Consider the following 24,531-nt stretch of genomic DNA (forward strand, 5'->3'; position numbering starts at 1 on the left):
CTAAGTCTATCAAAGTGAGTCATCACACAATGTGGCTGTTACTGTGTACAATGTTCTCCTTGTTCTGCTCATTTCACCCAGCATCAGTTCATATAAGTCTTTCCAGGTTATTCTGAAGTCCCCTTGGCTCACTTCTTAAACAGCCCTAATCACTAAATAGGTGTTGCCTCAAGTCAAAGTGAGAAATGGGAAAGACCTTAGCTTAAAAAGACCAAGGTCTCCAACTGCATCCTGGGCCATCTCCGGTTGTCCAATCATATCTGGCCACTGCACCTCAATGGTTCTGGAGGAGAAAGTGAGGCTGGTGACTTTACACAGCCCTCCCTAACTGTAATCCAATTCACTTGCAAGTCATGGCATCAGCTTCCGGATGTCACGGTCCTCTTGGACAAAAAGGACAAACCAATTCATTCTAAAAAGAGTTCTGGACTAGCATTTAGAAGATCTGAGTCCTAGTCCTGGCTCTGCCATTAACTAGATGTAGCATCTTCATGTGTCATTTAATCTCTCTGGGATTTCATTGTATTATATGTAAACTAATGGGTTTGACTGGATGATTTTGAGGTTTTCTTGTGGTTCCAAATTCTAAACCTACAACTCCTCACCCTATTCAATCCTGTCCTATTCTTTTTCTTCTCTTTTGAGAGTGGAAGGCAGGGCAATTGGGGTTAAGTGACTTGCCTAAGGTCACACAGCTAGTAAGTGTTAAGTGTCTGAGGCCAGATTTGAAGCCAGGTCCTCCTGACTGCAGGGCCGGTGCTCTACTCACTGTACCACCTAGCCACCCTATCTTATTCTTTTTATGTTTCTCTTAAAACGTTTTGATTAGTATCTTGTTTTTAACATCATCTTCATTTTTGCATATATGCTTTCTCTCTCCCCTCTCAAGCAAGATCCTGGTTTTATGGAACTATAATTATTCCTTCCACATTGTGACTTTTCCCATCTCAGTTTTGATATATAGTGGGTGGGCATAGGAAATTAAATGAGAATTTTGGGGGAGTTTTATGGAAGCTACAGATGGCATGCAAAGGCCAGTAGATGACAGGAAAAGTTTAGAAACTCAGAAATGCATAAAATAGTATAATATAGTATTGTATAATATCAACATATTTTTACCTTTTAATACCATGATAATTCAGACTTCTTCTCTGCTATGAAGGGAGGACCAAAAATTTTAAAGTGGATTTTCTAGATTGTGGCAGGGGCAGGGATGGTGTTGCCCTGACCCCTGCAATGTCAAAGGGGGATAACTATAATGTGTCCCAGTAAAGAGAGTAGATCTGGAGTCAAAAGACTTAAATTTGAATCCTAGCTCTGCTGCTTACAATCTATCGATTTACTACAGGCAAGAGATTTTACCTCCTAGGACTCATTTTCTTCATCTCTAAAACAAGGGTGCTTTTGACTAGATTGTCTTTATGATTCATTCTATCTCTTAATCTGATAATTCTCTTTTTCCAGCTATAAATCCTATAAACCTATTTGACAGCACCACCTTAAGGTCAATGTGGGAACTGCTAGGCCCAATCCCTCTTGGATTCCCTCCTGGTTTTCACAATGCAGTTTATTTTGCTTCTGGCTATTTCTTTCTCTCATGTGCTCACCCTTCCACTTTAATCTTTCGCATTTTACAGAAATTTTAAGTTCCCTCCATTTTTTCAATCAATAAACCTTTTCAAAGAGCCTACGATGTGCCTGATGGGGCAGTTTAGGTGGTACAGTGGATAGACTGCGGGGCCTGGAGTCAGGAAGATTCCTCTTCTTGAGTTCAAATCTAGCCTCAGACACTTAGTCGCTATGTGATCCTAGACAAGTCACTTAACCCTGTTTGCCTCAGTTTCCTCATCTGCAAAATGAGCTGGAGAAGGAAATGGCCAAACACTCCAGTATATTTGCCAAGAAAACTCCAAATGGTGTGACTCAAAAACAACTGAATGACAACAAAAATGTGCTAAGTGCTGGGGATACAAAAAAGACAAAAGACAGTCCCTGCTCTCCAGGAGGTTACACAGACCGGCCCTGTGGCCTAACGCAAATTCCTCTCTTGCTCTTTAAAGCTTTCAAAAGCATTCAGAGAGGGGCGACTATGTGGCACAGTGAGTAAAGCACCAGCCCCCCAGTCAGGAGGACCCGAGTTCGGTTCCAGCCATAGACATTTAACACCTAAAAAAAAACTAGCTGTGTAACCTTGGGAAAGTTACTTAACCCCAATTGCCCTCCAAAAGGCAAACAAAAAAACAAACAAAAAAACCCAAAAGTACTCAGAGATTTCCTTCAGATTCTCCACAAAAATCTCTCAGATCTGTTTTCTCATTTTTCACTAATTCAATTTGTTTTTCTTCAAGTACCAGCATTCAAGGTAAATAAAGAAATTTGCTTCTTATTTAATATTGTTTCTGCCCTCAATTACTAGTATTGTAAATTGCATGTTAGTTTCTAATTTTCACTATAAACATAAAGTATTTAAGCTATACTATAAATATATATGGGTATATATACTATAGGACCAGACCAAGTACAAAAGATGACATACATACTGGAGACAAAGTCATTTTGAAATCACTGAGAGAAAGATTTTCATATAAAGAAGGTATAATATGGAGTGACTGGGGAAAAAAATTATAAATTGGCATTATTGCCAAAAAAGTGGCCCAGAAGACTCCTGATGATAATAATAGCTACATTTATATAGAGCTTACTATGTGCCAGACACCATGTTAAATATTTTATAGTTATTATCTCATTTGATTCTCATACAAATCTTGGAGGTAGATGCTATTATTATCCCCATTTTACAGATGGTAAACTAAGGCAAACAGAGGTTAAGTGACTTGCCCAGAGTCACACAGCTAGAAAGTGTCTGAGGCCATATTTGTACTTGATCCTTCTTGATTCTAGGCCCAGTGGTCTATCCACTGCCCCACATAGATAACAAATGAAGTACTGTGTTTCATTTATGTTGCTACATTTCAATAGGGGAATTAATTGACACAGTGGGGCAGGGTGACCCAGCTAGTGAGGGTATGCAAAATCATGTCATTTTAGGATTGATTAAAAGAGATGTTTAGGCTGGAGAAGAATATAGTGGAATATATGTCTGTATAAGGACATTGGTATATTCAAACACCTGAATAGGGAATAGAAATTAGACTTAGTTTATGTGGCTCTATAGGTTAGAACTGGAAAGTTAGAAGTAGGCAGACTTCAGCTGAGTAGCAGGAAGAACTTTCCCACAATTAGAGCCGGACAAATGATGGAAGAAGCCATGGCACAGGAGCCCCTGAGATCTGGCCTTGGAGCCACAAAGGCCTAGGTTCAGTTTCAGCCTCTGACACATCCTGACTGTGTGACTGGGCAAATCTTTAAGCTCCCAGTACCCCTGGAAAATCTATAAGAGTATAAGTTCCAAAGAAATTATCAAACTGCATAGGGAGGGGGAATTTTCTTCATGTGGCTATTTCTTATATCTGTGGAATCATGTCTAGTCCCTATCCCAATAATAGGACTGGTTTGTGTGAGAGAATGACTTCTCCATTACTGAAGACATATAATCAAAGACTAGATCACTGTTTTATTAGGAATTTTAAAGAGAGAACTCAAGATTCACATATATGTTGTACTAGAGAACCTTCTAACTTTAAGATTCTGTGATTCCATCAATTTATGACCATATTTAAATCACATTATATCCCTGGGCCTCAGGTTCCTTATTTATAAAATGAAGGGGATTAAATTTCATAACCTTATTCTCTTATTATGAGAATATTTTATGATTTGCACCTCATACCTGAAGTATTTTCACAAAGTTGTCTTGTGTGTTATCAATTTAAATTGAGGTTTTTGAGCTTTGTAAAGATGATTATGGTGATGTTTAGACTAGAAAAGATACATGATCACTATTGATCTTCTTAAGAGGTAAGTCCTACTTTGAAAGTCAGTGAATAAAGTCTGCAACATCAATCCCAACAGAAAATCATGTACCCAAATAAATGTGCCTCTTTCATACTCACCGATTCCCTTTTGAGGGAGATAGGAACGATATTCTGTAAGATAGTTCAAGTGTGGTTTTTCTGCACTAATTTCATAGTATCGAATGTTCCCATCACCCTGTGAAAGAGAACGAAAAAGAACAAGAAGATATGTTGACATCTCATTTGGTATGGAACAATACAAATAAAACAAATGCATTTATTTTTATGTTCAATTGAAAACTAAAATGCCATGGAAAATCATAAAACTGAAACAATAAAGATTTTGAAACCCTTTTATTTTCATTCCCACTTCTACTTCTCAGTAGCCCTTACTCTTTCTGGTTAAAGGCCAAGTATTGTTGCATTTGTTTCAGAGATAGGATAATAGTTGTGGCTGTGTGTGTGTATCTGTGTGTGACAGTAGATAACAAAAGGGAAAATAAGGAGTTGTGGCCATTTTTGGGGAGTTAAAACATCTTTTAGGGGCAGCTGGTGGCGCAGTGAATAGAGCACTGGCCCTGGAGTCAGGACAACCTGAGTTCAAATCCATCCTCAGACACTTGACACTAGCTGTGTGACCTTGGGCAAGTCACTTAACCACAATTGCCTTACCTTTTCCCCCTCCAAAAAAACAAACAAACAAATATATTTTAAAGTTTATATAATAGGATCAAACATTTTTGAGCTGAAAGGGATTTTAGAAGTCCCCTAGTTGGGCACCCTCAGTTTACAAATGAGGAAAATGAAGTTTAGAGAATTTAAGTGAGATATCTAAGGTCACACAGGTAGTAAGTAGGATTTGAACCCAGGACTTCTGAGTCCATATCCACTGCACTCCACTTTCCACTTTCCACTGCACCATACTGCTTCTCTGAACCTATGAATCTCTTACTCTACAACTCATTATGGCATAGATATGACCCTGGAAGCAATACCAGCAGGAAGCTATGCCCTAACTGGAGGAGTGTCTTGCAATGGGCTGTATATCTGATGTCCAAGAAAAACTCTGGCTAAGTTCAGAGAGGCTATAGGTGGCTGAATCTGAGTCATAGATATTTTTTGTCCCAGAAACTCATGAAAGTTCTATATAAAGGTATTGAAAAGTTACAATCTGCATTTATTTTAGAGATTGGTTATACATAACAATAAAGTATAGCAACCAATTTAAAAGCTTGATGTTTAAAATGTATCTCCATATATTTTTTTTAAATTTCTCTGGTCTAAAAACATTTATAGCCTCAGGCCAATAATGAAGTAAAAAAACTCAGTACTCAATTTCATATTCCCCTCCCCCAAGAACTCAACTATTGCATCATTACATATTTAGCATCCTTAAGTTTTAATTCTCATAGTCACAAAGCTTACCTTGCCCACCACATAGAGCATATTGGTGTCTGAATCATAGAAGGGGAACAATACACCAGAAGAGCCATCTAGGTCCTCTTCAGTTAAAGGCACAGAAAGGTCATCCTGTTCAGGAAAGAAGAAATGAAAAAAAGGTTATTCAGTTACTTGTTTAGTTGGAAACCAATGCAGCCCAGTCTACACAATGTACCAGGAAAATCTCTAAATTCTCCATGACTAACTGTTCCCTCATTTGCAGCATCAATAGACAAGATTCATAGGACCCAGGAAAAATGGTTTGGAAGCCAGAGAGAGGTAGAAATAAATACAAAGAGAAGGAGTCAGTGTTTAAGTTAATAAATTTTAAGAAATAAAGACCTTTGGTAGTAAAAAATACGGTAGACTAGTAACATTTTTCCAAGCATCAGTAGTTTGGGAAACACTATCACAAAACACCTTTCCTTGGTCTAATGTTGTAATCTTCATCTTATTGAATCCATAGGGTCATAGAACATTAGATCTGGAAGGCACTTGAGAGATCATATAGTCTAACTCCATCATTTTTATAGATAAGGAAACAGCCCTAATAAGTGAAGTGATTTTTCCCAAGGTCATATAGTAGAAAAGTGCCAAAAATAGGAGTGATACTAAGATTTTTAATGACCAGGCCAGTGTATTTTCTATGATTCCACATTGCTCCTCTAAGAATAGCCAAACAACTTATTCTCAGTTTGGAAAAAGTCTTCAAAAAGCATGGGTGCTGCCTTATGTATCATGGATCTCCCATGATGGATCCTTGATGCTCCCAATCAAAGCATACTCTCCAAAGTATAATTATATAAATGATTTTGCTCAGAATTGCATCCTACATGTCAAAACAGTAATGAGAGTGGTTGGGTTGGAGGGGAAAGAAGTAAAACTTCATCCCTGTCAAAATCTCATGAAACAAAAACAAAAATGGGTTAAAAAAGGAAAATGGTTAAAAAGGAAAAGACATATTAGATGGATAAAGGGAAAAACAAAGTTCAGTGACCATTGGCAGGTGAGGAAAAAGGAATTGGCTAAGAAAGCTCTCCATCCTAGTAATTTGATTTAATTTAATTTGAGTAATCAAAACTTACAGCAAATACTTGCCCTATATATATATATATATATGAATGTTTGGGCACTAGATTAGAAGTGAGTTCTGGTTTGTATAACCAAAGAAACTATCTGTTAGCATAAAAGAGATAGGAAATGGTAAATTTTGGGAAATATCTTCAATATTTTTTTGGAAAGCACTCTCTTATTAAGGAAAAAGAGGGTTTGGGTCTGAAATGATTACTATTATTCATCTTCATTCATCAAGATCAACAAATAACCCTCCAATTACCTTTGCCCACAGGGACAGAATGTTTAGAAATACTCATTCTGGAAAGGGCAGAGGACATGGAACACTTTCTGTATGGTGATACAGGATAAAGAGAATCGAGTATCTCAGGAGCGCTGCCTTGTCTGGGGCTCACGTGACTTGGTGTGGAGCCTTCAGTCCAGGGCTTTTAGGGATGGGCTTCAGTTGGGCTTCACCAGTTGTGAGGATGGCCAGAAGGGGTCAGGCTGAGATCTACAAATCCAAGAGTTCAGTCATTTTCAGTTGGCCTGGGTCTTTGTCTTGACTGTATGCAGCCAGGGCACTTTTATGTTGGTGTAGGCAGTTCACCCTCCATATTAATGGGAGACCTGGAAAATGTTCATCTCATGGCCAGGCTTAGAGAAGTGAGACTGATGTATCTCTCCGACTCTCCAGTAACACCAAGAGCCCATATCCAAGGAAGATCTGTGTCCAATTGTATTCATGTATTAGAAAAGAACTTCACTCTGGGCAGCTAGGTGGTGCAGTGAATAGAGCACCAGCCCTGCAGTCAGGAGGACCTGAGTTCAAATCTGACTTCAGACACAACACACACACACAAATCTAGCCGTGTGACCTTGGGCAAGTCACTTAACCCCAACTGCCCTCCAAAAAGCAAAAAAAAAAAAAAAAAAGAAAAGAACTTCAGGGATTGGATCAGGGAGGCTATAACCCTTCAAATCAGGTGATCTCATATAGAAATTAGCAGAAAAAGTAACTGAGGAAAGGTTTGCCTGTCATCAAAGCTAAACCACCTGGGAGAGAACTCCAGAGAGAATACATAGAGAATCAGAACAGAACTTAAACCTACCTCAAAGGGTTGTTTCAAGAACCAAAAGAAGTAATATTTTGCAAAACCTTTAAGTTATTATTAAGGAGCAGCTTTAGTTTAAGAATTAGCTCCTGAAGATGGTTGAAGATCAATGGTGGAAACAAGAGAAAGAGTCTGTGGTCCAAGATATGGTGGAGGTGAAGGCGCAGAATAAGTGGGAAGAATGATGGAATATTATGGAAGAAGAGAAGTTCAGTATGTTGAATTCACAACATGAAAGTGGAGGAAGGGAAGAAAGAGAGAGGGACATAATGGTAGACTCCATAGTCAGAACTAAGAGCAATGACAGAAAAGATTAAGACTTGATATAAGGGGAAAAACTTTCTGGATAATTAAAGCTATCCAGAGGTAGAATGGGCTGCCTCAGGCTTCCCCATTCCTAGTGGTCTTCAAGCAAAGGCTGAATGACTCTGTTGGAAATATGATAGAAGGGATTCTTAAGGTATTGGTTGTAATAATAATAGTTGGCATCTGAGGTCTCTTTCAACTCTGACATTCTATGACTCTGAAGAGGTAGTAGCCATATAGGCAAAGTGAAGAAGGCCCAAAGCAGTCCATAGTGGTGAATTATGCTCTGGGCTATACAGGAATGTCAGGGAGTTGTTCTGATTCTGGTAATCAGTGGAGTAGAATTATTAGAGAGACAGAACTTGGATAGAGTTTGGGATGATGCTAGAAGAGTTAGTGTTTGGTTTAAGTGACTCTGAGGAATGGGGGGGGTAGAGAGAGAGAGAAGACGATCTAAGTGTTGTATTAGCTTATGTATTTGGGAGTGTTTAGGAATTTAAGAGTTTACTAGGCAATGTGAGGGTAAATTTCAGGGAATTTGGGTACTAAATACACCTCCTAGCCCTTGGTCCCAATTCCATGTTGGGAATCAATGAGATTTAAGCTATGGAAGAACAGGAAGAGTAGCTTCTAGGGTCAGGCAAAGGCAGACATCTCCTACCTACATAGATGGTTAGAAATGTGTGTTTGGGTGAGTCTGGGTACTCTTACCAACACCCAAGGGGTGATACTAGTGTAGCACCCACATTGACACTCACATTCACAAGTTGGATCCCTGGGTATATGACTACAACTAAAATTCAAAGAATTCTGTGGGTTTGTAGTCCTAAAACTTCAGCTTCCAAGCCTTCATTGCTGGTGCATCTTTAAGAATCAAAAAATAGGTATAATTCATTTGAAGCAAAGGCATTTACTTAAATGGTAGAGTAAAAACAGTAGCTAAAAATACTTTCCCCATAAACCTGATACCCAGTGGCTCAGAAATACATGTGATGTCAACAGGTATAATAAGAGTATACTGGCAGTGAGGTACATACCCAGTGGACATAAATGGCCAAGGCCACTCACACCCCTGATTTTGTGGGGCCCCAATAACTTATCTTATGGCATCCTCACATTACTCCCCTCTGGGTACAGTGTCTCTGCTGGGCAGGTCGCTCAACTTGGCTCCCTGTTCCTCTTCTTCTTTGCAGCTCAACTACCAACTGCCAGAATTAACTCTCTTTTGAATTCATTGCTGGCTTTCTTTTCTGCTTCACATGGTCACATTCCTCTAGGTTGTTTCCTGCTTTGATCCTTTTTCTCTCTGCTTCATACTGAATGCTGTGTCTCCAACTGGGCAAGTAGCTCTACTGTAAGATATCACGGCCAGTGAAAGTAGGGTAGGGAGTAGGGGAAGAGGAAGGAAGGAGAGAAATCCCTTCTCCCCTTCAGTGTCAAGGAATGATCCCCTCTCAAGAGCTGGGTTATTCTTCGAAGGCTAGGTTTCTTCTCTGTTGCATACTCACTGAGTATAACCTTTGTTAAAGGGCCACAAGAATATGACTGATCCTTTGCTAGCCAATAGCTAACTGCCCTCTAACCTTATCAAAGAGAATTTCTTCACACCTCATAAAGGAGTAATGAAGTGAAAATGCTTCCTTGCCCTCTGTTTAACACACTAATTAACCAATACTCCCTTTTATGTCAATTGGGCTGAGGGATGGGAAATCTGTTGCTTGGGGTGGGGTATCCTGATCAATTCCTCTCCTTTCCCCACTACTCTAGCATTTGGGAATGGTGATAATAAGATTTGATAAATGCTAAGACATTGGCATGGAACAGTGTCTAGTCTCTTGTAGTCTACAGATAGGGGGAGGGGAAAGTACCTTGAGAATGCAAATAGACCTAGAGTTCCAGCAAAAATGTGTTTGTGGGGGCGGCTAGGTGGCACAGTGAGTGAAGCGCTGGCTCTGGAGTCAGGAGGACCCAAGTTCGGTTCTGGACTCAGACACTTAACACACACACACAAAAACTAGCCGTGTAACCTTAGGCAAGTTACTTAATTCCAATTGCCTTCCAAAAAGGAAAAAAGGCAAAAAACCAAAAAAACCAAAAGTGTTTGTGTATATGTCTCTGTATATATGAATGGGTCTGAGTCACTCTTCATGTCTGAACCATAGATGAGCACAATCTTCTCCTCTTTATTTTCTTGTTTTACTCCTTTATTTCTATCTGCCTTTCTACCTCAGCACCATCTTCTGCACGAAGCCTTTCCTGAACCTCCCAAACTATCTTATAGTTAACTTCGTTGTGTTTATCTGCATTTTTTCATTTCATATTTATGCTGTATATGCCTTTATATGTCATTATTGTCTCCTCCATTAGAATGTACTTAGAAATGTACTTTGTTGTCTCCCCCATTAGAATGTAAACTCTTTGTGAGTAGGATTATTTCATTCTTTGCATTTGCATATCCACTGGTACATAGTATGTGCTTAATAGATTTGATTTGTTAAAACATGTTTTGTAGTCACCATCCTATATTCTGAGACCTATTGTCAGGCTTGGTGCCCTAATTTGGAATCAAGTGAGTTTAAGGAAAGCTGTCAGCACCATGGCCAGGGGAAACAGCAGGCTTGCTCCACATTGAGTGGGGGTAAAAGCCAGGGATCTGATTTATCTGAGCTGCACAGTGGAAATGTACTGAGATGATATTACCATAGCTACCACACTTGCTCAGGTTTTCATCACCTTCTGCCTGGACTGTTGCAATAACCTCTCAATTAGTCTCTCCTTTGTGTCTCTCCCACCTCCACTTCAGCCTCTGCATAGCTGCCAAAGTGATAGTCCTAAAGCATAGGTCCCACTATGTGTCTCCTCTACTCCAAATATTTCAGGGGCTTCCTGATTTCTCTAGGATCACACACAGATTCTTCTACTTGATAATTAAATTGTTCCACCATCAAAATCCAGCTTACTGGGGCGGCTAGGTGGCGCAGTGAGTAAAGGAGTCAGGAGGACCTGAGTTTGGTTCCAGCCTCCGACACTAAACACCCCCCCACACACACACACACACAAACTAGCCATGTAACCTTGGGCAAGTTACTTAACCCTAAATGCCCTCCAAAAGGCAAAAAAAAAAAAATCCAGCTTGCTTTCCCAGGTTTGTTACACATTAGTCCTCTTAAAACACCCTGCAATCTGCCCAACCTGATCCACTGGTCTTTCCCTCATCCACAATATTCCACATCCTATCTTTCTCTTTAACTTTGCACAGGATGTTTCCCATGCCTGAAATCCACTCAGTCCTTACCTCTACCTCTTGGAATTCCTGGTTCCTCTTCAAACCCAATTTAAAATTTTAAACTTAAGGTTACTCAAGATTTACCTGATTCTTCCAGGACGCTAATACTTTGAAATGACTATAGATTTGATTATATGTGTACATGTTGTCACCACCCCAGAATGGTAGTTCCTTGAGGGCATTTTTGTGTTTTTTAATCTCTGTATCCCTAGTATCTAGCCTAGTGCTTAGCAAATGTTTCTTGTTTTATCGATTAATATTCTGAGGGGGGGGTGTGCTTAGAGATGAAGAGACCTCTGAAACTGTCCAGTGCAACCCCTTCAACTTACAGATGAGGAAACAGAGACCTGGGGAGATTAAGTGACTTTCCCATACAGGTAATAAGCATCAAAGAAGGCACTTGAACTCGGGTCTTCTGATTCCAAAGCCAATGTTCTGTACCACACTAATTTATGTTTAGGAAGGAGGAAGTGGGGGGGGCATCTAGGTGGTACAGTGGATAGGATGCCAGGCCTGGAGTAAGGAAGACTCATCTTCCTTAGTTCGAATCTGACCTGAGACATTTACTAGCTGTGTTACTCTGGACAAGTCACTTAACCCTGTTTGCCTCAGTTTCCTCACCTGTAAAATGAACTGGAAAAGGAAATGACAAACCACTCCAGTATCTCATGCTAAGAAAACCCCAAATGGGGTCATGAAGAGTTGGACACAACTGAAAAATGACTGAACCAAGAAGGAAGGGTTAGTTGACAGTAGATTTAATTAGGGTATTCTTTTGAACTATAGTTGGTTTAGGTTGTTTACATAGTGAAAGCGGGACCTGAGCCAGGATCTAGGGCTTGAATAGGGGACTCCACCATATGATCTATGTTTCTAGAAGGGAAAATTACCTCACTTGGACTTGACTCAATGTTTCTGTCCTAATGTTCTAGTTTTCGAGGAGATAGCCAAGGGAGAGCATGTGTCTGTGTGTCCCTTCTTTGAGTGTTCTGTAGAAACATTATTATCATCTCTGTGAGGCAATAGCTTCTCTCTACTCCAGTCTATCTTCCACTCAAATGTCAAGTTTACCTTCTTAAAGCACAAGGGTACAGCTAGATGGCACAATGAATAGAGCACCAGCCCTGGAGTTTGTTGGACCTGAGTTCAAATTTGACCTCAGACACTTAACGCTTACTAGTTGTGTGACCTTGGGTAAATCACTTAACCCTAATTGCCCTGCCTTCCCCCTCAAAAAAAAAAAAAGCACAGTTGTGACCATGTCAACTCCCTATTCAATAAACTGCTTCTGCGTCTGCCTATCACCTCCAGGATCAAAGCTCTTTAAAACCTGGCCTCTCCCTACCTTTCCAGTCTCTTTGTGCCTCTCTTTCCCCTCCCCCCATCCCCACAAACATACTTTGTGATCCGGTGACACTGAATTCCCATCAGATATTCTGCCTCCTGGCTCTGGAAATTTTCACTTGCTGTCCTTCTGCCTGGAATTCTCTTCCTCCTCACCTCTACTTCCTGCTTTCCCCTGGCTTTGTTTAAGTCTAGTTAACATCCTACCTGCTATAAGAAGCCTTTCCTCATCCCCTTAATTTGAGCATCTTCTCTTTGTTGATTATTTCCAACTTTTCCTGTATATAGCTTGTCTGTACAGCTGTTTGCATGTTGTCTCCCCCATTAGATGGACAGCTCTTTGAGAACAGGCTTTTACCTTTCTTCATGTCCCTGGCACACAGTAGGTGTTTAATAAATGCTTGTTGACTGATTGGCAGAGTCAGTGTTCTTTATGGGCCATGTTTGGCATAAGAAGGCCATTTACAGAATAGTCTTCCAGAGGCCATCCCAGATGAATTTATGATAGGGCACTTATTCTGAGTCCTTGTCTTTTAACCCCAATGGCATGTCTGAGGCCTCAAATGTAAAATTGTACTGAGCAATAGTTTATAATCACTCAAATATACTGAGCCTAGTAAGATATGGTAAGGTTTTAAAGTCATTTGAAGAAATACGTAAATGAAATAATGGAATTATAGTGATATGTCACTGTAACATAGATCTTTATTCCATGAATTCATATATATGCTTCTGAAGATAACCATATATTATATATTACACTATACCCCAGGTATTTATCCTTTCCCCAGGTACCAGGATAAGAAAAAGTTTCCACTGCATTTATTTCCCTTAAATTAGGACATGGACACTATTATGGATACACACATACATATATATTCTTATACATACATACATATACACACACAGAGTGAAGCAACATGTGTAGCCATATAGAGATATAGCCTTAGGTTTGCAAGTTGAGTATTCACTGGAAGAGAAGGAAATTCTCTATGTAATAGGAAGAGCTCATGGCTAATCTTCCTGCCATACTGAAGCCTAAACTAGGAGAGAAAAAACAAGGCATTTATCTAGCTCTAATCTCTCTTAATCCCCTATCTACCTTTAGGAAAGAGGCAACTGAGCAGGAAAAGAGGAGAGAGAAAAGAATAACTAGAATTGAGGTTGGGGTTAGAGTCTATAAAAGGAAGGAATATTAGTGGAAAGCAACAAATGATGTAAAACGGGGAATGAGACAGGTCTAAGGAGTCCCAGCGTGGTCCTTGCTCTGACCCTACGCTTTGAAAACTGACCGACTCACCTCATTCCATAGTACGATTTGCCTGTTGTTCCATCTGGATGTTCCAGTGGACAGCAGTTTTTTCATGTTTCCTAGAAACAGCACTTTGTTGGCTCTGTGAGACTTGTAGCTTGCTTCCTAGAAGAAGACACACAATATATGAGCATGAGGACATAATTTGAGTGGATCAGTGATTTCCACCCTCTTAAAAAAAGTGGTGGGAAGGAGTGAGTTAGTACTTTGTGGAATATTTTGGGAAAGGATTTCTCTATATGATTATTCCTGAAGATCTTCTGTGTGATTATTCTGAGAATTGCTTGAGGAAGCTTAAGGAGTTAACAATCCATATGGAAATCCATGAACATGAAGGTGGAGAACATCTGAGTGAGAATAAAACTAGAATTATTATAAACTCTCTGTCCAGAAATTTCCTAATATAGGTCATGAAACTGGTCTAGCGATGATAAACAGTAGTGCTGGGAAATTAATTTAAGTTATTTTTAAATTGAAGTTATTTTTAAGCATTGAGTGTACATGGATTGTTCTTCAGGATTCAAGAAATCTTAAAATGGAAAGAACCTCAGGGTCAGTGAGTCGAACCCCTATCTGAATTACAACCAAGCTGAGAAGCAGGAATCATTCCAACAATGATAGGATATCAGATCTCCAAACTGTTGAGAAGCTCCACTACATATCTTCATACTTTGTGCAAAATATTGGCTTATAGACATAAACAGGTTGGGTTGCTCTAGATTTGGAAGGAAGAAATGGAAAATCATAATAATGACTTGTCCTTTATGTTTCTGTGATTATTGCTATGGGTATTCATGCTGTTAATCAGTGTAGACTATAACCCCTTTATCTCTTCCTAGATCCCATGTGAGGTCTTGAAGGGTTATTGTCACTCAAAGATTCATCACCCTACATCAAATTTCATGGCTCTCTAAACTTTGCTAGGTAGCCTTCACATGGTATATGTGAAGCAGTGTGGTATGGTTAATAAAGTACTAGACTTAGGGTTAGGAACACCTGGGTTTGAACCCTTCCCCACACACTAACTGTGTGACATTGGACAAATCATATACCTTCTCTAAGCCTCATTTTTCTCATCTGTAAAATGGGATGATAAAAAAAATAACAGCAGCCATAGGATTGAGATAAAGGTAAAATTAGATAATTTGTCTAAAGTACTTTTCAAAGCTTGATGTGTAAATGTCAGCAATTATGCTTTTTAAAAACAAATGTGATATATTTTGGTTTTATATTACCTACATTTCCCCTTGTATCTCTTGCCCTTCCCTCTCTTCATCTGTTATATCAAAGAATTATCTATTAATCTTATATAGTCAATCACAGAACATGTACTTAAGGTCATTTCTGCTTGACAGAACCTGTCATGGCTTGAATGTGACAATATAGACCTCAAGAACTCAGGGTCACCTCCACAGCACAATGAGGCATCAGAGGAAGACTGAAGTGAAGGACATTAAAGAAAAAGAAGTTCAGAATACACCAGTAAATATGGCATTTTGGGAGTTGAAGTTTCAAAGTAGGGAAATTTTTTGCTTCTTTCCCCAAATTAGGCAAATCACTTTTCTCTGAGACTCAATTTTCTCCTTTGTAAAATGAGAGATTTAGAATATATGATTTCTAAAACTCCTACGGATGCAAAAGTTTTTGATTCTATGTTAATAGATCTGAAAAAAACTTTTAGTATGTGAAGTATTATGCAAATCAAAAAGAAAGGTAAATTTGGCGTTATTATCATCTAAGTTTTGGTATAGACAGAATAATAGAACTGCAGAACAAGAATGCTCTTGGAGTCCATCAAATGCATACCTTCCTCAATGAGATCTTATACCACTGGTCTTCCAGCTTTTTCTCAACACCTGAGTCTGCCCTTTTGGTTAGCTCAAAAAGTTAGTTTCCTTATGCCAAATTGATATCAGTCTCTTTGTAATTTCTATGCATGCCTGCTTTTTCTGCTCACCCTGGCCAAGTACAACAAATCAGTGCATCTTCTAAATCATAGTTCTTCAGATAGCTGAAGACAAAAAGCATGTATCCTGTAAGTCTTCATTTCTTTGGGCTAAATATCCCTGAGTTCCTTTGATTGATCTTTGTATGGCATGGCTTTGAGTCTCCTCACTGTCTTGTTTCCACTCTTTTGGATGCGCTTCATCCACTCCATCAATGTCCAGCTTAAAATGTGGCACCCCGAACCGAGCTCAATGACTTCAGTTCATTAGCAGAACAAATTTTGCTTATCTGTACTGTTGTTTTTTAGTTGTTTCCAACTCTTCCTGACCCAATTTGGGAATTTCTTGGCAAATATACTGGAGTGGTTTGCCATTTTATTCTCCAGTTTACTTTACAGATGAGGAAACTGAGGCAAACAGGATTAAGTGACTTGCCTAGGGTCACTAGGAAGTGTCTCAGGCCAGATTTGAACTCAGGAAGATGTGTTTTTCTTACTCCAGGCTCAGTCCTCCATACATTGCATCACCTAGCTGTTGCTAATTTGTACTACCTTGGAGATGAGTGTCTAAGGGGGAAATCAGTTTAAATGAATAAGAAGTGTGAATTATAGACAAAATAAGAAAGGCGGTTTTATTATTTTTAAGACTATGAAAAAACTTCAATTAGATACTTACAGAAAAACGAAAGAAGGTTCCTAACAGGGTCATTCACCTTGCAAACAGGAAAACTACTTATGTAGCATAAATAAAGATGAAAGGGTATAAGAGCAAAAATAAAAGAACTGTTGCTAGTTCCTGCTCTAATGAAGCATGTCCAGGGTCCCTGCTTTAGGATTTATGTGCTTTGAGCTATCATTTCATCATTTGATGGTCTCCTTGCAGAAGAGATAGTATCTGTTTGGAGCATCAAAGCCCCTCAGCCACCAAAAGGCTGTATCTTCGCATCACCAGATGAAAGAGGAGGAAGAAGAGAACAAAATGTCCTTAATAGGAAGAGAGACACAACATACTCTGGAATTAAGCCATTGTTCAGATAATCCAGCTTCAGGCAGCAGCATCAAGCTCAGTGGTGAGCTCTCATTTTGAAACAGAGATAGAGCAGGTCAGGAAATGACCAGAACCTAACCTCTGGCCCAAGTAAGAAATAAAATGTCTCCACTGAACTTCAGATTCTACTTTTTTAAAAGATCTTTTTAAATAGTTTGTAATCAGTTTATCTCTTGTTGTTATTCAATCATTTCAGTCATGTCTGACTCTTTGTGACCTCATTTGAGGTTTTCTTGGCAAAGATACAGGAGTGATTTGTTATTTCCTTCTCCAGCTCGTTTTATAGATGAGGAAACTGAGGCAGAGTTAAATGACTTGCCCAAGGTCACACATCTGTTAAGTGTCTGAAGCTGGATTTGAACTCATGAAGATGAGTTCTTCTGACTCCAGGCCTGGCACTGTATTCACTGCACCACCTGTCTCTATGTAAATAGGAAAAGGATAAGGACTACACCTGTACTTTCATTGGGATAGTGAATTCCTACGAATGCAAATTGGTGTCTTCTCTACAATTTATAGTCTCAAGAGAGTTACCCAGAATGCTAAGAGGCTATGTGATTTGCCCAGGGTCACCTCTCCAGCACATTTCAGAGGCAGGCCTTAAATCCAGGTCTTCTATATTCTAAAGCCACTCTATGTCATTCTATCCACAAGGCCATATCATCTCTTTCTATGCAAATGAATGATTGGAAACAGTTTGTTCTCAAGGTTAAGTTTTCCTTCTTGCAATACTGCTTGCATTATTAATTTGCCTAGCAAATGTGTTCTTCATAGAGAGTCCAAATGTAAATTTCAATCTAGCCTCTGACCAATTTATTGCATAAACCTATGATGAGAGACCAGACATAAAAGTCTGATCTGAATTAATGTGACTTCATCATACACTATTATGCCATTTGTTCTCTAACCAGGCCTGATGGGGAGAAAAAAAAACCATTAAGACATTTATCTTATTGAAAAGCATAATGTTGCATATTGTACCTGTAAGACTGTTCCTGCGCGAGGGTCAAAAATCCTTATCTTTCTGTCCTTACAGGTGGTTGCAAGCAGGCTGCCATCTGTGTTGAATGACATGGAGAGGATCACATCTTGGTGAAAGTCAATTGTCTTCACAGGGTTCACAATTACAGGCTCTTTTGTGTCAAGGTTCCATATCATTAACTAGAGAACAGAGAAACGAAACTCTCAGCATCTTTCCCCATCTCATTCACTCTTCTGACAATGAACACACACACAGGACATGGCAGACACATTGTCAGTATTCAACAAGGTAGCGAAACATGGTAATCCCATGTGGAATAATCTGGAAATGGGCTGGGGCCAGGTATTTGGTTCCATTGTTCTGAAGTAAACAGAAAATTCAGAGGATAGAGAGGTGGAAGAATTTTTTTTTTTTAAAGACCATAGATTTAGCACTGAAAAGGAGGTTGTCTGGTCCAACTCCCTCATTTTACAGATGAAAAAACTGAGGTCCAGAGAGGTTAAGTGACTTGCTCAGGGTCACATAAATAGTAAAAAAGAGTTAGAAATTTAATTCAAGTCCTATAATTCTAGTAGATTTTTCTGGATATACTGAAACATCTGCATAGCAAGATATGGTCCTAGTAAGATCCTATACACACATATGTATATATTACAAGTGTGTATTTCTACACATACATATAATAATATAGTTTCCTTTCCTTTCTCTTTAGACTGCCCTCACATATCCTGAACTAATTCTGCACATTTGACATTTGGACACTTAGAAGTTAATGATGCATGAGATAAAGGTCCCCAGGCAACGACTAGAGAGAGGAATTTTGCCCTAGTGGCATCTTCCTTCAAATTGACTAACCTTATAATCATAACCAGTGCTAAAGAGAATATTAGCAGCAGTTGGGTGCCATTCCAGGAGTCCAACCCTCCTCGCATGACCGAGTAGCTCCTTCTTTGAGACAGTGATGTTTCTTGACAGCAACTGCTTTGGAATATCCCATATCTTAATCTAGTAGCAGGTAGGACAAAACAATATGTTTTATAAAAGCTGAAAGCTAATCATTTGTGAGAAATCTCATCATTCACGACCAACCCGCACACTGGTAGGACATCTTGCAAATTATAAACCTAAAAGCCTGGATGGTCTCTCCACTGATGTCCAGAGTTCAGGCAGAATAGCTCTTGCCCTCTTAAGGATGGCAAACCAGTTTTCCCCACTGTGCAAGGTATCTTTCCATGTCTCATGCTCCATTCTCCTGCTCCCTCCTTCAATCCTCCCCCTCCCTAAGGTACCAGAGTTCTAACAAAAGAGGCCTAGGGGAGAAGATTCCTCTTTTGGTCTGAAGCTGGAACTCATTATGGGACTAGCCTTGTCTGGGTGGTCTCTAGAAGACTAGTTATGAAGACCCTATGGAAGACTACATGAATACATTGAAAGAGGCCACATAAATGCTTAAGTTGAAAAAATCATCAGGGTGCCTTATTCAGGGTCTGTCTGACAGAAATCAGGATTATTTTTCAGTTACTTCTACATTCTATTCTATACATTTCATAGATCTCTATATTCCCTTTTCTTTTGGAGATAGAAGCAGGAACAGTTCAATTCAACAAGAATTTTTTGAATGCTTGGTAGGTGAACAATGACCCTGGAGATAACACCTGGATCTAAGACAAATCAGTGTCGGTTGGCCACTTTAGAAGACAAAACCACCTGCATCCAGAATTAACAAAAGTGCCATTCTGTGTGGTGTAGATGCTTGCTCCCAGATTCAAATCTTCTTTCAAGGGAGAGAGGACAGTCACTGCTACTAACATGGGATCAGATATAGATTCTTTAATCAATGAAAAAAATGACTGCTTGGGCAGCTAAGGACCCAGTGTTTGAAAGAGGAAACAGCCCAAGGTACCTCTGTGCCCCCAAAGAGCTCATTGGTCTTACATGTTGACTCTGTATTTCTAACAGAATAATTCCCTGCAAGATCAGACCCAGTGGAAATTCCATTAGTACAGTCTAGGCCTCATCAAGACTAAATGGGTCTGCAAATAATTTCAGGACATCCACTTAGAGCTATTTCCTGCCAGTAATTTTTTGTGCACACTTCTGCTACTAAATCACAATTGTACAGAGTTAATGGCAGAATATACTCAATGGTGATTTGATAACAACATAAAGGATGAGCTGGGAAAGTCATCTTAAAATCAGTTTAGGTAATGAGAAGAGTAGTAAAATTTATTTGGTTTCTACTAGAGATAGACAGGTTAAGAAGTCCTCAGATTAAGCAGATCAGGTCTTTGGGCTGGTCTTTAAAGGATGGTAGGATGTGTAAGAGGGAGGACATTTGGATCTAGAGGCTGGATATCAGGTATTGGAATTTTTGTTGTTCTATGTCTTAGAAACTTTCTAATGCAGTAGTTATGACTTTTGGAATGATTTCCATAATATTTTTTTTTCACTTTAAGGTGCAGTTTTAACTTATTGATCAAGGTACTGATAGAAAGTCAACCTATGATTTGTTGGTATATGGAGCTCCCTGGTGAGGAACCTCCCCTACCAATACAGTTTGGTACCTTCTCTGTGACTTAATAAAAAGTTATGTGACACATCCAGGGTCACACAACCAGTCTGTGTCAGAAGTGGGACTTGAACCTAGACCTTCTTAGCTTTGATGAGAGCTCCATCCACTATGCTGTGCTATTTCCCAGCAGTGCAATAAGTTTCTAAAAATACCTCTAGGATCCAGGTCACTATTTAACCCCATTTTCAGATGAAGTTATTGAGTGCCAGAGACAGGCACAGAAACACTATGAAGTCCACCTTCTTCTTCCTCATTCCAACCACCTTCTCAGTGAATGATTTCTACTTACTTAAGATTGCCTTTGCTGATGTTTTCAGGAGAGATGGAGCACTTAGGGATACAGGTATGACATTAAAGGTGGATTGGTTTTCATTTCCCACAGATGTGTTGGGAGAGTGGGATGCAGAGAGGTGAGAATTTACCGTGGCATCTTCAGAACAGGAGGCTATTACAAAATCATCAAAAGGGTTCCACTTGATGTCCAAAACGTTGCCTTTGTGGCCACAGACCTTTGGGTAATGTGGATCGAGCTTTCCTGTCTGCAAAAGAAATGACAGACAAAATCTTTGTGAGTTAGGGTGTGTATAATCCACATATAAAACAGAGTATCTCCACAGACATTATCATATAACTTTGGAGACTAGAGTTTCAACAGGACAGATGGTTCTGCTTTTGAAGTAACATTGTTCATAGGCTTTTAGAACACTGAAAACATGCTTAGCTGGAATTCAGCAACCCAGAACCCTAGAGATGTAAGGGTCATTCATTCATACCACAGACATTTCTAGACAGTTAAGTGGCACAGGGGCTAAAAGTGTTGGATTTGGAGTCAGATGACCTGTCTTAGACACTAGCTGTGTGACCTGGGAAAGTTACAACTTTCCTCAGCCTCAGTTTCCCTTTCTAAAAATGGGCATGATAGCAGCATCTTCCTCACAGGGTTGTTTTGAATATTAAATGTGATAACATATGTGTGTCTAGATACATACATACTACGTAAAAACGTGCCAACGTAGTGCTTTGGAAACCTTAAAGCATCATATAAATGCTAGCTTTAAGTGTCTACTATGTAAAAAAATGCTGTTCTCAGGGAAATAGCAAGTTTAGATAAGACATGATCTTATGAGGCTTATACATTGGCAGGGGGATAAGATACAAACATATATAACTGTAATTTAAATGAGAGTTTATATTACAGAAATATAAATAAACTAGAAAGTTTCTATATTTAGTATATTGTTATATACTATTAACATATAGTATACATATATTTCAGAAGTATAAATATAGTTTATATATTTAGTATATATACATAATACATATAGTATACATGTTATAGAGTTTATAATACATAAGTACATATAAACTATAGTTTATATATTTAGTATATATATACACTATTTACATATATAGTATACATGTTACAGAGACAGTTTATATTATAGAAGTATAAACTATAGTTTATATATTAAGTATATATATACATTATTTACATATAGTATACATGTCACAGAGAGTTTATATTACAGAAGTATAAATAGTTTATTTGTTAGAAAGGTATAGACAGATTGCCATGTGAGGTCTGAAGAGGAAAATCATTCCAGGTATGTACTAGGGCCAGCTCTACAAGCCCATTAGGGTTGTAATTAAATTTTCAGTGTAAGTATTTACATCTCAGAAATGAGCAAACAGTACAAATTAGGGCTTGAAATTTTGTTTTGTTGATTGTCTGGACCTTAAAAAGTGATGGAGAAACCGTTAATAATGCAAGTTAAATATAAGGGTGCACTTTTTGTCCCCCCTCTCCCACAACCCCTGGAGAATCAGATATTAAATGTTTAACCAGAATACTCTTGGTCATAACTGATTGGGAAATTCAGGGATAACTTCATGGAAGAGGAGGGTGTTGAACTGGGCTGTCAAGGATAGGTAGGATGAGGTGGAAGGAGGGCATGTTGGATATTGAGAACCATGTGACCACAGGGAGAGAGATGAGAGAGCATAGTGCATATTTAGGATGAGGGTAGTAGGTAGATACTTGGCTACTTTGGTTGTAGTATGTGGATGTGATACAAGATACGGCCAAAAAATTAGGTCATCTAGTCTAACCTAAAACCCATAATTGGGCAAGAATTCCTCTTCAAATGGGTGGTTCAAGCCATTGCTTGAAGACCACCATAGGTAGTAAACTCACTACCTCCTGAGGAAGTCTATTCCATGTTTGGAATGTTTTATTGTTAGGAAGTTTTCCCCAATATGGAGGAGCTGTCTACCACCACACTTATACTCATTGCTCCTAGTTTTGCCCGTTGGAACCAAGCAAGAAAAAAAATTACTTCCTTCTCCATATGACAACCCTTCAAATACAAAGACAATTGTCATGTATTCTGTGAGTCTTTTCTTCTCTTGGATAAGCGTCTCAGTCAATTCAACTGATCTAAGTATAGCATGGTTTTGAGTCCCTTTCCCATCATTGTCAGTTTCCTCTGGGTAGTCTCTGGCTTGTCAATCTCCTTGCTAAAATATGGAAGCCAAAGCTGAACACAGAATCCCAGATGTGGTCTTCCCTAGAAGAATACCATGGGATTATCACTTTCCTTATTCTTTAATTCCATTGAATTTTTTTTCTATGTTCAACTTTTATGAGTTAGAGGGAAATTATGACAAAATAAGCTTATTAGAGATTTATTCAAAGAATTTTTTGGTTAACATTCCACTGTCCACATTGATATTATTTTTCAATGATTCCTGATCTTCATAATGATGACCCTGAGGCCCTACAACTCTCAAGATCATAAAAAATTCAATTATGATTGCTCATTATTCTTGCTAATGTAAGAGAGTAAACTTGAACATTTTAGAAAGAATTTTTAATGAGAGTTGGAACCAAGAGGACATTCTGGTTAACGTTTGATCATCAAGAAATTTAGCTGGCCAGAACACTGTATTCCCTAAGTCTTCTGATTAATTAGGGTTTTACCATATTTGTTTTAATAGCTATCTAAACCAGGGGAGGTTCATAGCTTCTCTTCCAGCTACTGCCTCACTGATTGAACTATTACCTTTAAAGAGGAGGGTTCAGGGGCATTACTAATTTTTTCTCTTCATAAAATTTTGCATAAGAAAAACAGCTACATTGAACTTGGCCAGACCTCCCCTGGCAGTTCTTTTCTTATCTAGTGGTAAGAAAAATGCCTTTTATAATACTTCTCTCCACAAGGTGGCTGTGTTTACTGAACCCTACCAGTGTAGGGCATGTCTATTCTATTCAAGACTTAGAAACTATTTCTATCTAGTATCAAATGAAGTGATGTTTTCACAATTATTCAGTTAATTATATCAGTATAGCTGGTCAGACAAGACATGTAAGGCCCCTAAGTGGATTTTTATTTTCTCATCCTTGAATTATCCAGTGTGGTTGTCTACATGTATGCAATTAATTGGAAAAATTGTTCTATTTGCACGAAAAATTTTTCCTTAGTAAATGTAGTTTGAAGATTCCGATCTCCTGGCTAAAATAATAGTAGGATGGTGACTAATTTTGTCCCTGACTATTGATGACCTAGTTGAAAATTGTATTCCTTCCAAACTGATCCAGCATTCTCAGAAGCCCTGAACCACTGGCAAATATCAGGAACTATGCATCACAGCAATAATGGCTGGTATTTATATAGCTCTTTAAGTTTTGCAAAGTGAACATATATTATCTCATTTGACCCTCCCAACAACTCTTTGAGATAGGTGCTATTATCAACCCTGCTTTACAGAGGAGGATACAGAGGCCCAGGTGGGTTAAATGACTTGTTTATAGCCACATTGCTGATAAATATATAATTAATGGACAGAGTGCTCTACTTGGAGTCAGGAAGCCCTGAGTTTGAATCCTTCATCACAGACATCTTAGCTGTGTGAACCTTGAGAAGTCCATCTGAGCCTTAGCTTCCTTACCTGTAAAATGGGGATAATAACACCTGTAGCATTTATCTCACATTGCTATTGTCGGGTTCAGATGGGAAAACATCCAATCCTAAGCATTATATAAATAACCAGCTATTGTTAGAATGACATGATAGCAAACGTTATTATTCCCTTTTGGTGAATCAGGAAACAGACTGAAAACCCTGGAACCTGAGATGAAAGCATCTTCTTGAAAGATACTCCATCAAGGTGAAGGTCTGGAAAAAGCCTCTTACTTCTGTGCCTACATAAAGAGC

General features: G+C 38.8%; 1 protein-coding gene across 2 annotated transcripts in view; it reads right to left on the bottom strand.

Moving 5' to 3' along the window:
• Nucleotides 1–24,531, bottom strand: part of CORO2A (coronin 2A) — a 180,429-nt gene that overhangs the window by 14,730 nt on the left and 141,168 nt on the right. For both annotated transcript variants that reach the window (XM_069106041.1, XM_069106047.1), the window contains exons 3-8: nt 20,740–20,856; nt 18,601–18,750; nt 17,745–17,924; nt 13,759–13,875; nt 5,340–5,444; nt 4,014–4,110 (exon numbers count right to left, since the gene is read on the bottom strand). In XM_069106041.1, the coding sequence (XP_068962142.1) occupies nt 4,014–4,110; nt 5,340–5,444; nt 13,759–13,875; nt 17,745–17,924; nt 18,601–18,750; nt 20,740–20,856 (766 nt within the window). The remainder of the gene's footprint in view (nt 1–4,013; nt 4,111–5,339; nt 5,445–13,758; nt 13,876–17,744; nt 17,925–18,600; nt 18,751–20,739; nt 20,857–24,531) is intronic.

This window comes from Petaurus breviceps, unplaced genomic scaffold (assembly GCF_028583685.1).
Source record: "Petaurus breviceps papuanus isolate PSGF00001 unplaced genomic scaffold, PetGlider_PUasm1.0 138, whole genome shotgun sequence".
NCBI lineage: Eukaryota > Metazoa > Chordata > Mammalia > Diprotodontia > Petauridae > Petaurus > Petaurus breviceps.